At 44.4% G+C, this 15360-nt stretch overlaps 1 protein-coding gene across 1 annotated transcript in view; it reads right to left on the bottom strand.

The window, feature by feature from the left end:
* IGDCC3 (immunoglobulin superfamily DCC subclass member 3) overlaps nt 1–15360 on the bottom strand; it is a 110172-nt gene that overhangs the window by 39813 nt on the left and 54999 nt on the right. The window contains exons 4-6 of the mRNA XM_087707600.1: nt 13745–13875; nt 10753–10890; nt 6831–6989 (exon numbers count right to left, since the gene is read on the bottom strand). Of these exons, the coding sequence (XP_087563726.1) occupies nt 6831–6989; nt 10753–10890; nt 13745–13875 (428 nt within the window). The remainder of the gene's footprint in view (nt 1–6830; nt 6990–10752; nt 10891–13744; nt 13876–15360) is intronic.

Below are 15360 nucleotides of genomic sequence, written 5' to 3' on the forward strand. Positions count from 1 at the left end.
AAGGTAAACAGAAGGGATTTCAGAGTCCAGCAGCTCCCAGGCAACTCTGGGGCAGCCGTGGAGCTGCTAACACTTGCTGGGGCACCCAGGTCTTTTATGCTGAAGGAGATAGTGGAGAGAAGGAATGCAAAGAGCAGCCCATTCAACATGGAAGGGCATGAGTGTTTCTTCAGAGGCATTTGAAATCAGTTCATCCATCATGGTTCTGAGGCATCAAAAAGCAGACTGACAGCCAGCGGGAAAGAGAGCACAAGGCAAATAGACCTGAGGTCACTAACTGGTGGTCCGTGGACCACTGGGGATTCACGAGAAAATGTTGGTGGTCCGCAGAAAAATTATTTGCATTTTTATATTGCACTAAATCTGGGGTCCTCAAACTACAGCCCCTGGGCTGGATATGTGCAATGAATGCTTGTGTTGCTGCAGAGAGTTTCCCTCTTTGGGGTCTTTTTGTGCAAGTCGGAGGGGGGAAATTCCAACTTGGGGTCTGCTTCAGCCTCCTGGTGTGGGGCTTTGGGCCTCTGGAGCCCGGGCGAGGCCGTTTTCACCCTCCTGGAGGCTCAAAAAAAGGAGAGGGAAAAACCCCCAACTAGGAAGAGCACCGATTGCTAATTTTTTTCAATCCCAGCCCTGCCTAAAGTTGCAGAAAGGAACTCGTAGAAGTTTGCTACAAGTTGGTTATCCCCTGCCTGCCCCATGATTTGTTGGCAGTTGTGGTGAGGAATTTGTGGAATTGTATTCTGAATCAATGTTCCCTCTAATTTTTTTTCAGTGTGTGTGGAAAAGTATAGTGTTTGAGCGGCACATTTTCACGCCTGAGCACCTGATTTTTTTTCACAGATGTTTCACAGAGCAATTGATTTATAGGATCAGAATTGGTTTTATGCATGCCTTAGTGTGTGTGTGTGTGTGTGTGTGTGTGTGTGTGTGTGTGTGTGTGTGTGTAAAAGGAATGACCCAGAAGGAATGACCCAGCTTGGCTCCCGCTTTTGATCTGCTGCCCAATGACCAAAAGGAGAAGCGATGAGGCAGGAAAGATGAAGCGGGAGCCAAGCCGGGTCATTCCTTCCAAGAGGCAACTTTCCCATTGAATGACTCGCTGCCCTAGACTTGAGGAGACCCTCTGCAGTCCCTCTTGTCTGGCCGGGATGCCAGCGAGAGTGTTGGGCTGAAGGAAGGAGGGATACACACACTTGCGCTCTCCCTCTCCCTCCCTCCCTCCCCCCCTCTCTCTCGCAAATGGCAAATCCGAGCAGCCGCTACTGGGAGCTCATCCCATGCCTTCTCCCAACCCCCACACCCCTTCTCTCAGCTACTTTCTGCCTTGTAGACCTAGAACTGATTGTTGTCTCCAGGCTGGTTCTCCTCTCCTATTATCGTGGAAGGCGTCTCACAAAAACCACTGCGCGGCAGTTGGAAACTGCCGCACGGTGTTTTGTTGCCACGTGCGCGGCCACGCACCGGCGCAGCTTAGAGGAAACATTGTTCTTAACCCCTCTAAAGGACACTTAGTTGGTAGAGGCTATTGACAAGTTGGGTGTTTGCTCAGGAATACGTCCCTCATCAAACCCACCACACAGGCTAATCTTCTCACCAGAGACTCCAGGAATCTGAGTGGTCCTTCTCAGGTTTTACCCTCCAAGAATATCAGTAGGGTGCAGATGAAAAAATGGGTGCAGCTTCATCATTATGATTAGAATTAGAATAACAGAGTTGGAATGTACCTTAAATGTCTTCTAGTCCAACCCTCTGCTTAGGCAGGAAACCCTACACCTCTTCAGACAACTGGTTATTCAATCTCTTCTTAAAAACTTCCACTGTTGGAGCATTCACAACTTCTGGAGGCAAGTTGTTCCACTGATTAATTGTTCTCACTGTCAGGAAATTTCTCCTTAGTTCTAAATTGCTTCTCTCCTTGATTAGTTTCCGCATAGTGTTTCTTGTCCTGCCCTCAAGGGCTTTGGCGAATAGCTTGACTCCCTCTTCTTTGTGGCATCCCCTCAAATATAGGGACTCTGCTATCATGTCTCTACTCGTTCTTTTTATTAAAGATACTAGGACCCAATTCCTGCAATTGTTATTCATATGTTTCAGCCTCCAGTCCTCTAATCATCCTGGTTGTTTTTCTCTGCACTTTTTCTAAAGTCTCAATATCTTTTTTATAGTGTGTGACCAAAACTGGATACAGCGTTGTAGACGTGGCCTTACCAATTACTACCTTGATGTTTGATCATATCCTGCAGACACCTCTGAGAGTTAATTAAAGGTGTAAACTTTTTAAATTTGGGATAGGAAAATCATTGCGTTTACAGCAGAGGAAGCAACATGCTCTTTTCCCTGGGAGAAAACAGAACCGAAGTTCAGGAAAAGGTTGGAGAGGCAAGTTGAACGAAAGTGGCCACAATTCGGTTTTCAAAATGGGGGGAACAGATGGATGTAATTTGCCATCCAGGGAGGCTCGGGAATAAAGACCAACAGGCAAAACTGACCTGTTTGATTAAGGAAAAGACAACAAGTACATTTGTCAGTGACTGGACATGGTTTATGCTGAAGCTGTGTGGCTCCTTGCAGAGACAGAAAAATAATGAGTGGATGATGAATGAATTTGATAATTAGAAAGAGTAAAACACGGAGAGAAGGGAATTATGATGTAACTTTAAAGAGGCTGGGATAGATAATATATTTATTTGGAACTGCGGTAAAAAACAAGACTGTAAGCCACTTCTTTATATATTGTTTATCTTTATTTTTCTTTACTTTTTCTATCTCCTCACAAGAGAGTGAGAAAGAAAGAAGGAAGGAAGAAAGAAAAAAGAAAGAAGAAGAGAAAGAAAGAAAGAATAAATAAATAAGGAGGGAGGGAGGGAGGGAGGCAGGCAGGCAGGAAGGAAGGGATGATAGAAGGCCAGTCTAATAAATTCAGCAACATACAAGGAAAAGAAGAAAATGTTGGTAGCCCCCACCAGGTTTTCCAAACAGTTCATTCCAATCATTTCCTGTGACTTACTGCTACACCCCTTCCAGCTGCCTGCTTTTGACATGATGTAGTAGGCAATACTTCACCAACACCTTTCCGAGATGCCATCTGCAGCCTCCTGACAGCTTGTAAGCTGAGAAGAGCCATTCCTCAGTGCTACACTGAGGGCTGGACCATCAGCACATGGCTAAAAGGATAAATTATTTTGAGTCTTTGGGGAAGAAGAACCGAGTAGGATGCCTGAACATTGGATCCACTACAGTGGGGGTGTCAAACTTGTTTTCATTGAGGGCCGTATCAGGGCTGTGTTTGAACTCAGGGGACTGGGGTTGCCGTTACTTGTGTTGGGTGGGCCCCTGTGGCAGCCTGAGCTCTCTGTCAGCAAAAACATGGTTCCGAGCTCTGTTTTCGGCTGGGATGGCCTTTTGTAATCCTCTGCCAGTGAAAATGGACCACGGGAGGGGCCCCTACGGCAGAGGCCCCACAGGCTGTTCCTTCGTTATTTCCAGGGCAGCCCAGCGGGCCAGATCTCAGCACCCCATGGGCCAGATCTGCCCCCCGGGCCTTGAGTATGACACCCCTGCACTAGAGGATTGTCTCCAGCACGAGTCCGAAAGCTCGGAAGACTAAACCTCTGTGTGGAGACTCTAGAAAGAGTGCAGAGAAGAGCAACAAAGATGATTAGGGGACTGGAGGTTAAAACCTATGAAGAATGATTGCAGGAACTGGGAATGTCTAGTTTAAGGAAAAGAAGGACCAGGGGAGACACGATAGCAGTGTTCCAATATCTCAGGGGCTGCCACAAAGAAGGGGGAGTCAAACTATTCTCCAAAGCACTTGAGGGCAGGACAAGAAGCAACGAGTGGAAACTAATCAAGGAGAGAAGCAACTTAGAACTGAGGAGAAATTTCCTGACAGTGAAAATAATTAATCAGTGGAACAATTTGCCTCCAGAAGTTGCGAATGCCCCAACACTGGAAGTCTTTAAGAAGATGTTGGATAGCCATTTGTCTGAAATGGTATAGGGTTTCCTGCCTAGGCAGGGGGTTGGACTAGAAGACCTCCAAGGTCCCTTCCAACTCTGCTATTGTATTCTATTCTGGTCCCAGTGACTGAGCCAGGTTAGATCCTGCCAAAATCTTGCCGTTTTCGAGAAGGGGAATCATTTTGAGCCCAGCTGACAGAAAGAAGGAACTTCCAGGCCTAGAGGATCGTCGAATCTTTGCATTTTTCCACTCTTGTGAAAATGTCCAATTAGGGAGCTCGGGTGAGGGAAATATATATATATATATATATATATATATATATATATATATATATATATATATATATATATATATATATATATATATATATATATAATTTTAGATTCTGAAGCTCGTCAAGGCCAAAGGGTTCCCAAGAAAAGCTGATGAGAAAGGGGGGAAGCGGCCGACTTCAAAGACAAAATGAGGGCTCGTAATCAGGAAAGGATTAAGGCACCATTCAACGCTGGGCTGCCAGCTGGGTTGTTTTATCTACCTCCTCTATCCCACCCCCCTTTTCCTTGTAAAAAGGAGTTCTCGGCACAAAACTTCACCATGGAGACTGAAGACTCAGCAAACATTCAAGAAACCCCTTTTCTGGCCATGGTCATTAAAAGTGGCTTTTTGGAATTGTTATTAGGAGTTGGCAGTGCGGGGGGGGGGGAGGTTTTTCTTTTGCACAACACACACATGATTTCAAAGGAGTTCCATCGACTCCCAGATCAGGGGTACAGCTCCAATCCTGCAGTGAAAAGGGGGAGAGGCAGTGCGGGAATAACCTCCCTTCTTAAGTTTCCTCCTCCTTCTCCTCCCTCCTCCTCTTCTCCTCCTCCGTCTCTTCCTCCTCCTCTTTCTTTTCTTCTTCTTCCTCCTCCTCTTCCTCTTCCTCTCTTCTTCTTTTCCTTCTCCCCCTCCTCCCCCTCCCCCTCCCCCTCCCCCTCCCCCTCCTCCTCCTCCTCCTCCTCCTCCTCCTCCTCCTCCTCCTCTTCTTCTTCTTCTTCTTCTTCTTCTTCTTCTTCTTCTTCTTCTTCTTCTTCTTCTTCTTCTTCTTCTTCTCCCCCTTCTCTCCTCCTCTTCTTCTTCTTTTTTCAGAACAGAACCAGAAAAATAAACCAACCAACCAACTTTTCTTTAGTCCTTTTACTAGTGGTTAAGAAATACACCTGCGTAGGCAGTATTTCACCTGATTAGTCTCAGCACAACTAGAAAAAAATTATGTGGATGGATTTTACGAAAAGAGCATTAGCTTTGATGAGTGAAGCTCACTTCATCAGATGCGTTGAGGGCTGATTCTACGTGGCAAGGTCTGGAAAGCTTTGAATCAAATATGTCAGAATTAGAATTAGAATAACAGAGTTGGAAGGGACCTTGGAGGTCTTCTAGTCCAACTCCCTGCTTAGACAGAAAACCCTATACCATTTCAGACAAATGGTTAGCCAATCTCTTCTTAAAAACTTCTAGTGTTGGAGAATTTACAACTTCTGGGGGGGAAGTTGTCCCACAGATTAATTGTTCTCACTGTCAGGAAATTTCTCCTTAGTTCTAAGTTGCTTCTCTCCTTGATTAGTTTACATCCATTGTTCTTGTCCTGCCTTCTGGTACTTTGGAGAACAGCTTGACTCCTTTTTATTTGTGACAGCCTCTGAGATATTAGAACACTGCTATCATGTCATCCCAAGTCCTTTTTTTCATTAAACTAGACATACCCAGTTCCTGCAACCATTCTTTATATGTTTTAGTCTCCAGTCCCCTAATCATCTTTGTTATTATTCTCTGCCCTCTTTCTAGAGTCTCAATGACTTTTTTTTACATTGTGGTGACCAAACCTGGATGCAGGATTCCAAGTTTGGCCTTACCAAGACATTATAAAGTGGTAATAACACTTCACATGATCTTGATTCTATCCCTCTTGTTTATGCAGCCTAGAACTGTGTTGGGTTTTTTGGCTGTTGAGAACAATATTACCACATTTTTTTAAAAATTGCTACTATAGAAGACAGATTTTATTTTACTTTCCTGGACTCCAAGATCATCACAGATAGGGACTGGAGCCAAGAAATTAAAAGACACTTGCTCCTGGGAAGGAAAACTATGGCAAATCTAGACAGCATACTAAAAAGCAGAGACATCACTCTGCCAACAAAAGTGTGTATAGTCAATGCTATGGTTTTCCCAGTTGCAATGGATGGCTATGAAAGTTGGACCATAAGGAAGGCTGAGCACCAAAGAATGGAGGCCTTTGAACTCTGGTGCTGGAGAAGACTCCTGTGAGTCCGTTGGATGGCAAGACGATCCAACTGGTCAGTCCTAGAGGAGATCAATCCTTACTGCTCTTTAGAAGGCCAGATCCTGAAGAGCAAACTCAAACACTTTGGCCACCTAATGAGAAGGAAGGACTCCTTGGAGAAGAGCCTCATGCTGGGAAAGATTGAGGGCAAAAGAGGAAGGGGACGACAGAGAAGGAGGTGGCAGTATGGAGTCTCTGAATCTGTCAGCATAAGCTTAAATAGACTCCAGAGGATGGTAGAAGACAGGAAGGCCTGGAGGAGTGTTGTCCATGGGGTCACTATGGGTCGGACATGACTTTGCAATTAACTACAACAATAACCATAGAAGAACATAGCTCTTCTCCTACAGAGCCTTATTCCATAGAATGTAATTCTATGTAACTATATAAATAGGAAGGAAAGAATTGGCATTTGACTGTGTCAGCCCTTTACAGCTATACCTTCGTATTCATTGTTAATTGGTTCTGAAATGAGTACCAAAAATGATGAATACCAGACAAACTCTTCCCAGAAGAAATGATGTAGTGAGAAAGCTCTTACCTTGCACCACGAGTCTTCCTTGGGCGGTTCTCCTCACCCTTGTGCCAGGCTTATTGGCCGCACACACGTATATCCCAGAGTGCTGGACGGTGAGGTCTGAAATCATCAGATTGCCAGTTCCAAGAACCTGAATTCCTTCTACACCAATTGGACGCCCGTCTGGAATGGGAAAGAATGGTGTAAGATTATTTTTCCCTGCCTTGCTTATACATTGACCAAGCCAATTGGGATTTATTCTCCTTTAAAGTAGAATTAAATTTAAAGTAGAATAAGCGGACGCAGTGGATTAGTGGCTAAGACGCTGAGCTGGTCGATCAGAAAGCCCCCTCAAAAGGTTAAAAGTAAAGGTTCCCCTCGCACATGTGTGCTAGTCGTTCCTGACTTTAGCAGGTGGTGCTCATCTCAGTTTGAAAGCCGAAGAGCCAGCGCTCTCTGAAGACATCTCCATGGTCATATGGCCGGCATAACTAAACGCTGAAGGTGCACAGAATGCTGTTCCCTTCCCACCAAAGGTGGTTCCTATTTTTCTACTTGCATTTTTACGTGCTTTTGAACTGCTACGTTGGCAGAAGCTGAGACAAGTAACTGGAGCTCACTCCGTTACGTGACACTAGGGATTCGAACCGTCGAACTGCTAACCTTTCTGATCGACAAGCTCGGGGTCTTAGCCACTGAGTCACTGCGTCCCTCTCCAAACGTTACACAAACTTAAAATTATCGAGTTAGTTTGCAATCCAGTGTTTTCTGCAATTTCAGAAAGCGTTTATTAATTCAAGAATTAAACATCTGTCAGCTCAGTTTAATGCTGGTGCAGACCCCAACCTATCTCCCACCTCAAACTATTTCCATTTCAAAGCTATTTTGGCAGTGGGTGGGTGAATGGGTTCAGCAAAACTTGGGGAAGGCTGTTTTAAGTTTTCTAGTTTCTGGGGAAGGTTGGCCAAGCATGGTCCAAGAATCTCTGGCATTAAAACAGTTGGCTGACTGTAACTCATAGTAAAAAGAAAAGTTAAAAAAGCAAAATCCACCTAAGGTTTAAAAAGTGGAATTGGTTTGCCGGAGCATCGGCCGAAAAGGCCTGCTTTAAAATTCAGATTCAGCTCAATCGCACCTTTCAACGGGAAAACCCGGGACAAATTGTTTACACTCAACACCCAACTCTCACTTCTTTATGCCTGCGGAGGGAAAAAGGTGATTAAAAGGGTTGAAATGCTGGACGAAAGCAGAGCTGAAATGGATGCTGTTGTTTCTAAAATATTTAGGGGAATTGAGAGAGTCGTCAGCCAGAAGGAGGGGGAAATGGCAGCGTCCTGTAGTCTGCAGTTGCCAATGCATTATCCAATTAATTGGGCTCTAGTGCTGTCATATGGAGGGGTGTTGGAAGAGGAGGGTAATGCTTAGTTATTTACTTCTCACTATATCCCTCCCCCGCCCCCGTCTGACAGTATTCCAATAATCTGAGTCTTTTTTGTCTTTTTGCTCGCATTTCCAATTCTCTCTCTAAAAAAAAAAGCTGTTAAGTCTGTGATCCTTTTATGGATGTCAAACCCCCAAGAAACTTGTAAGAGGAACGTTTATCTGCAAGCTTTTCAAAGAAAAGGAGCACAAATAATTGCTATGTATCCTGAGAGAGGCACCTGGGTTCGTGTACATCTGTCAAAGGGAAGAAGGTGTTAGAAAGATGAATATGCAATTCGAACATGAATAGCAAAGAGTTTTCTCTCTTTTTTTTCCAGGGAAAAACAGAACTCACCATTCTTCCAAGTACAAATTCTTTGTATTTGTAAGTTTGCTCCTGCCCCCCAAGTAAATTGTTAATATAGACTTTGCTTAGCTAAAACGTATTCAAGAATCAGATAGGGCCTTTTCTAACTAACTATTTTTTTTTATTAAAAGGGATAAACTTTCATGAGCAGCTCAGATCTTTTAGCAAGGTCTGTTACTTGGAAAAGATCAACCTAATCCTTTTGTATTTTACCATGAAAAATTAACTTGGCTTTTCTCCTACAATGACTTAAAAAATATCAATTAAAACTTAGCAACTTAACAAGTTCCTATCTTGCTTAACCTCTTGTATAAACTGAATCCATTTTCCTCTGAAATTCATCTAGGACAGGTTGCTTCAATTTTGGGGAACCAGAGATCACATTTAGCATTTTGAGACCATGTTATGGGCACGTTCACAAAATGGCTGCTATAGTAGGTGGGATACTTGAAAAATACTTGCATTCCAAAAGGCAAAACAAACTCTTCTTCCATTTCATATCGTAGGATTTTTTTTGAGGTCTCTATGGGCCTTGAATGGGATGTGGTGGCTCAGTGGATAAGATGCCGAGCTTCTCGATCAGAAAGGTTGGCAGTTCAGCAGTTCGAATCCCTAGCGCCGCGTAACGGAGTGAGCTCCCATTACTTGTCCCAGCTTCTGCCAACCTAGCAGTTCGAAAGCAGGTAAAAATGCAAGTAGAAAAATAGGAATCACCTTTGGTGGGAAGGTAACAGTGTTCCGTGTACCTTCGGCATTTAGTCATGCTGGCTACATGACCACGGAGAACATCTTCAGACAGCGCTGGCTCTTCAGCTTTGAAACGGAGATGAGTACTAGCACATATGTGCGAGGGTAACCTTTACCTTTACCTTATGGGCATTGAAGGCTTCACACAATGGTAGGCTCTGCTTTGTGTGTTGTATTAAATCTAGGCTAGGCTACTGTTTGCCATCCTTGGTATTGTTCAGGTAGGTGCATAGACTTCAAGTCCCAGAATTCTCATCTATAGCCATGTTGGTTGCAGAATTCTGGGATATGAAAACACTGAAAATTCTTATACTTTGGAAGTTAATCTACACAAAGAACGTGAGTTATAGCAAGGAACTTAGTGGAGTGCTCACTTATCTTCTAGGACAGTTTCTTCCATCCTAATCCTGATCTGATGCACTACAATGTTCCCACTACTCCAATTCAATATGGTCAGACACCTGGAGGGCAAAGGGTTGGAGAAGCCGTTTCTGAACCAGCTTCATCATTCATCACCTACAAGATACACTCTATGCTGGTCATTCCCATAAGACACAGAAGAGAAAAGAGACCAACCACATTGAAAAAACATGCTGGAAGAGAAATAAACTGAAGCTGGTGAACAGCTTCATTATTTAGCCTCAAAACATTTTCAAACAAGTTTAATACACAGAAAATAAAGCAATTCTAAAGTAAATATGGAGATCCAGTTTGGTATAGTGGTTTAAGACACTGGATTAAAATCATGAGTTCCAGTTCTTTCTAGGATATGAAAGCTGATTTGATAACTTTAGATTCCCTCTTTCCTAATTCAACCTATTTCACAAGTTGTGGTGGGATGGATATGTATGTATGTATGTATGTATGTATGTATGTATGTATGTCTGTCTGTCTGTCCCAGCATAACTCTAGAATGCCTTGAGCAATTGACTTACTCTCTGGAAAAAAATATTGTGGGGGTAAGACACCCCTAACACCCCTTGGAGTGTGTGTTCTGTTAAGATATAGCCTGTTGTGCCTTAAAATGGCTTCTACTGTACCACTGTAAAATGGATTCTACTGTACAGCACAGTGGAATTGCCATGGTAATGGCCTCACAGTACTCCACAATGGGGCTCCCTCTGATAAGGGGGAAAATCCAACATTAGAAATTATGTTTGGTCCAGACATTTTCCTCCTATAAATAAATACCCAGACAATGCCAAGTTATCAGCTAGTCTAACAATAAATAAAAACATTCTCTATGCATCTTAAATCCAGATGTTTACATGCAGCCGACTTCAATATCAAGTATGAATATGAGGCAAACTCTTTGCCCAATCAAAGAATAAGATAGCAGGAGATCCTCTACTCGGACAAAAGTAATAACCAAGCTCTACCACCAAGAGAAGAGAAAGTTTGGATACCTACCAAGTCGACTCCACGAGACGATAGGCCTGGGATTCCCAGTTGCAATGCATTCCAAAATGGCAGTCTGGTGCACCGTCAGAGTCAGGTTCTCAGGTCCCACAAGGATCATGGGGTCTTTGTAAACAGCAGAAGGAGAGCCTGTGCGGTAAAGAGCAGACACCAAAACTTTTCTTATTTCCCTTTTGCAAGTATTTTATATTAGCAATGTTGAGGAGCCGAGGTTCTAAGGAAAGGAATTTCAAGATGTACGGGGACTTTCAGGTAGAAACATAGCAGACTAGTGCACCTTTTTACTGAAAATTGCATAAAGTGGAATGACTTCTGGATTTGATGTCTGCAAAAGGATTGAAAATAAGTGGCGGAAGGGATTTTTGTAATATTTAAGAAGAAAAAGAAGGTTAAAGGTTGTTCATATTTTCTAACCGTATCTATATCTCTTTTTCTTCCTTTTGCTGTTTTGGTTTCCCCATCGCTTTCTCTCTTTTTCTTTGTTTTTATCTTTCCCCCTGTAAACATTCTTAATAAACTGTACATAACAAAGGGGATTTCAGAATGTGGGAAGATAAGACATCTTGTGGGCACCTTCTTTCTGACGATATCTTACTGTCCGTTATATCGATTTTACTGAATATTATGCAGCTCGTATCTTTTGCTTTTAATGACTATCCGAAGCCTTGTACTGATGCTTTGACCTGGTCTCTGATTGTAACAAAGCTGATTGATTGGGAACGTTCTGCTCCCTTGACCATAGGAGAACAGAAGGGACAAGAAGGAGGCTTCCCTTCCAAGAACAGAAAAATCATACAGTTTTATCCTATCAGTCCAGAGGTGGTGCAGTGGTTAGGGTGCAGTACTGCAGGCCACTTCAGCTGACTGTTATCTGCAGTTCAGCGGTTCTAATCTCACCGGCTCAAGGTTGACTCAGCCTTCCATCCTTCCGAGGTGGGTGAAATGAGGACCTAGACTGTGGGGGCGATATGCTGACTCTGTAAACCGCTTAGAGAGGGCTGAAAGCCCTATGAAGCGGTATATAAGTCTAACTGCTATTGCTATTGCTAAACTTTCAGTAAATAAAACGTCTAATGAAAAGACGGACTAGGAGCAACGGGATAGCAGTGGTCCAATATTTGAGAGGGTGCCACAAAGAAGAGGGGGTCAACCTCTTGTCCAAAACACCTGAAAGCAGAACGAGAAGCAATGGATGGAAACTAACCAAGGATAGAACTGATCGAGAAATAAGGAAAAAATTCCTGGCAGAGAGAACAATTAACTAGTGGAATGGCTTGCTTCCAGATGTTGTAAGCCTATGATAGCAAACCTGTAGCATGCGTGCCCCAGGTGGTATGCATAACCCTCTCTGCGGGCAGGCAAGCCATCGCCCCTGCTGAGCTCCACCCGTATGTGCATGCGCCTCCCGCCGGCCAGCTGATTTTTGAGTCTCTGACGTGCATGCATGGGGGGGGGCAGGAACCATGCGGGAGACATTCACACATGCGTGGGATGGAAGGGGGGGTCAAGTGGGTATGCATGGGAAAGGCGGGGGAGCACGGTGTGTGTGTCGTGCAGGCACTGCATTGTGGGAGTGGGCACACGCTTTCAGCACACGATGACAAACTGGTTAGACATCCCTGTTGTAGGTGCTCCATCATTGGAGGTGTTGATGAACAGAACGGACCCTCATTTGTCCAGATTGTTAGTGGGTCTCCGTCTTGACCAGAGGGTTGGACTAGAAGACTTCCAACTCTGTTATTCTGAGGAAGATTGGGTATTCTCTCATGGAAGAGACTGACGTCTAAGTTGTAAAGGATGACACCAATCAGCAACTATAAACTTGTCATTCCCAAAAAGGGTTTCATGTGGTTTTGTGGCCTTCCGTGGGAAGCCCAAAGGAAAACACCATTATGGGGCTGGTTGGTGCCAGGAGAGCCCTCCCTTCACCGTTATCAACTGATTTTTAACAGGCTTTAATTATTCTTGGGGACACAGTGGCTCAGTGGCTAAGACGCTGAGCTTGTCGATCAGAAAGATCGGCAGTTCGGCAGTTCGAATCCCTAGTGCCAGGTAACAGAGTGAGCCCCTATTACTTGTCCCAGCTTCTGCCAACCTATCAGTTCGAAAGCACATAAAAAATACAAGTAGAAAAATAGGGACCACCTTTGGTGGGAAGGGAACAGTATTCCGTGCCTGCCGGCCACATGATCACGGAGACGTCTTCAACAGTGCTGGCTCTTCGGCTTTGAAACGGAGATGATCACTGCCCCCTAGAGTCAGGAACGACTAGCATGTATGTACGAGGCGAACCTTTACCTTAATTATTCTTACCTCCTTAAAACATTTTTAATAATTTAAAAAAATAATTCTAAAATTTTAACTCTATCGTTTAAGGTTTTTCTATATTGCTTTTTTATTCTGCCGTACACCAACCAGAGTCCCTCTTGGAGGGAGATGGGCGGTTCAGAAATGTGAAATATAAATTAAAAAAAATATGCTAAGCAGATATCAAAGCAAAACAATAACACTTGACCGATGAAACACCTTAGGGATGGTCCTTGACTTACAAAAGTTCACTTAGTAACCATTCAAAGTTGCCATGAATAACCATTCAAAGTTATAACAGCGCCAGGAAAAAATGACTTATGACCATTTTTCATACTTACGACCATTCTAGCATCCCCCCATACTCAGGTGATCAAAATTGTGGCGCTTGACAACTGACGTATTTATGACAGTTGCAGTGTCCCAGGGTCATGGGATCCCCTTTTTGCAAGCTTCTGACAAGCAAAGCCAATGGGAAAGCCAGATTCGTTTAACAACTGCAGTGATTCACTTAACAATTGTGACAAGAAAGGTTGTAAAATGGGGGCAAGTTTCCCTTAACAAATGTCTTGCTTAGCAACAGAAATTTGGGGCTCAATTGTGGTCGTAAGTCAAGGACTACCTTTAATATCTACCCACATCCCACCCCACATGCCACACACCCTCTCCAACCAACCTGATACGGTGAGCCTGGCTCCTCGGCTAAATTTCACATTCGCAATGTTGCTGGCGACACAGTGGAAGATCCCAGCATCTTCGTCTCGGAGTCCTGTAATTTGCAAAACTCCCTTGGGAAGCAATGTATACCTGAGGGATTCAGAAAACATACATATGTTGGCACAGAGGTTAGAGTGCAGTAGTGCAGGCTACTTCAGCTGACTGCTAGCTCCACTTCGGCAGTTCAAACCTCACCAGGCTCAAGGTTGACTCAGCCTTCCATCTTTCCGGGGTAGGTAAAATGAGGACCCAGATTGTTGGGGGCAAGAGGCTGACTCTGTAAACCGCTTAGAGAGGGCTGTAAAAGCACCGTAAAGCAGCATATACATCTAAGTGCTATTGCCATTCCTTCCTTCCTTCCTTCCTTCCTTCCTTCCTTCCTTCCTTCCTTCCTTCCTTCCCTCCCTCCCTCCCTCCCTCCCTCCTACTGGTTAGAATGCAATATTGCAGACTAACTGTGCCCACAGTCAGAAGTTCAAACCACACCAGGCTCAAGGTTGACTCAGCCTTCCATCTTTCCAGGGTGGGTAAAATGAGGACCCAGATTGTTGGGGGCAAGAGGCTGACTCTGTAAACCGCTTAGAAAGGGCTGTAAAGCACTATGAAGCAATATATAAGTCTAAGTGCTATTGCTATCTCCCTCCCTCCCTCCTTCCTTCCTTCCTTCCTTCCTTCCTTCCTACTTTCCTTCCCTCTCTTTCCTTCCTTCCTTCCTTCCTTCCTTCCACCCACCCACCCACCCACCCACCCACCCATCCATCCATCCATACATCCATACATCCATCCATCCTTCCCAGTGGTTAGAAGGCAGTATTGAAAGCTAACTCTGCCAACTGTCAGAAGATCGGTCCTGACCAGCTCAAGGTTGACTCAGCCTTCCATCCTTCCGAGGTGGGTAAAATGAGGACCCAGATTGTTGGGGGCAAGAGGCTGTCGCAAGAGAACAGCTGCCCGGCAACCCCCCTCTTCAGCTGGGCACAGCACTGCTCACCAACCTAGCGGTATCCTGAAGGCGCCAAGCAATGCAATCACCTTTGCCTCCCCCCGTTTCCCGCGGCTTGGCACCTTCGGGATACTGCTAGGTTGGTGAGCGGCGTTCTGCCTGCCCGGAGGTGGGGTGTGTGTGTCCAGGGGGCCTATTTGCAGGGGAGGGCTTATATTTTTGCCCATCAGAAAAATGTGGCATGGCCTTATTATCAGGACATGTCGTATTTTGGGGGAAACACGGTAATGTCATCAGTGTGAGTAAGTGTGGGGCTTTCTGCCTGTTTATAAGCACAACGGTATCCAAAGGAATATTTCAATCCGGCATCATTTGTGGGATGGAATGAGATACTCTCCTCTCCTTTCCTCTCCTCCCCTCCACTCTATGCTGATTCTGTTCTGTTCTGTTCTCTTTTGCTCTACTCTACTCTACTAAACTCTATTTTCTATTCTATTCTATTTTACTCTACTCTATTCTACTCTATGCTGATTCTATTCTGTTCTGTTCTGTTCTGTTCTGTTCTACTCCACTCCACTCCACTCCATTCCACTCCATGCTGATTCTGTTGTTCTGTTCTCTTCTATTCTCCT

Source organism: Thamnophis sirtalis, unplaced genomic scaffold (assembly GCF_051295495.1).
Source record: "Thamnophis sirtalis isolate CommonGarterSnake01/CBP01778 unplaced genomic scaffold, rThaSir2_p1.2 scaffold_2, whole genome shotgun sequence".
In the NCBI taxonomy this organism is placed as follows: Eukaryota; Metazoa; Chordata; class Lepidosauria; order Squamata; family Natricidae; genus Thamnophis; species Thamnophis sirtalis.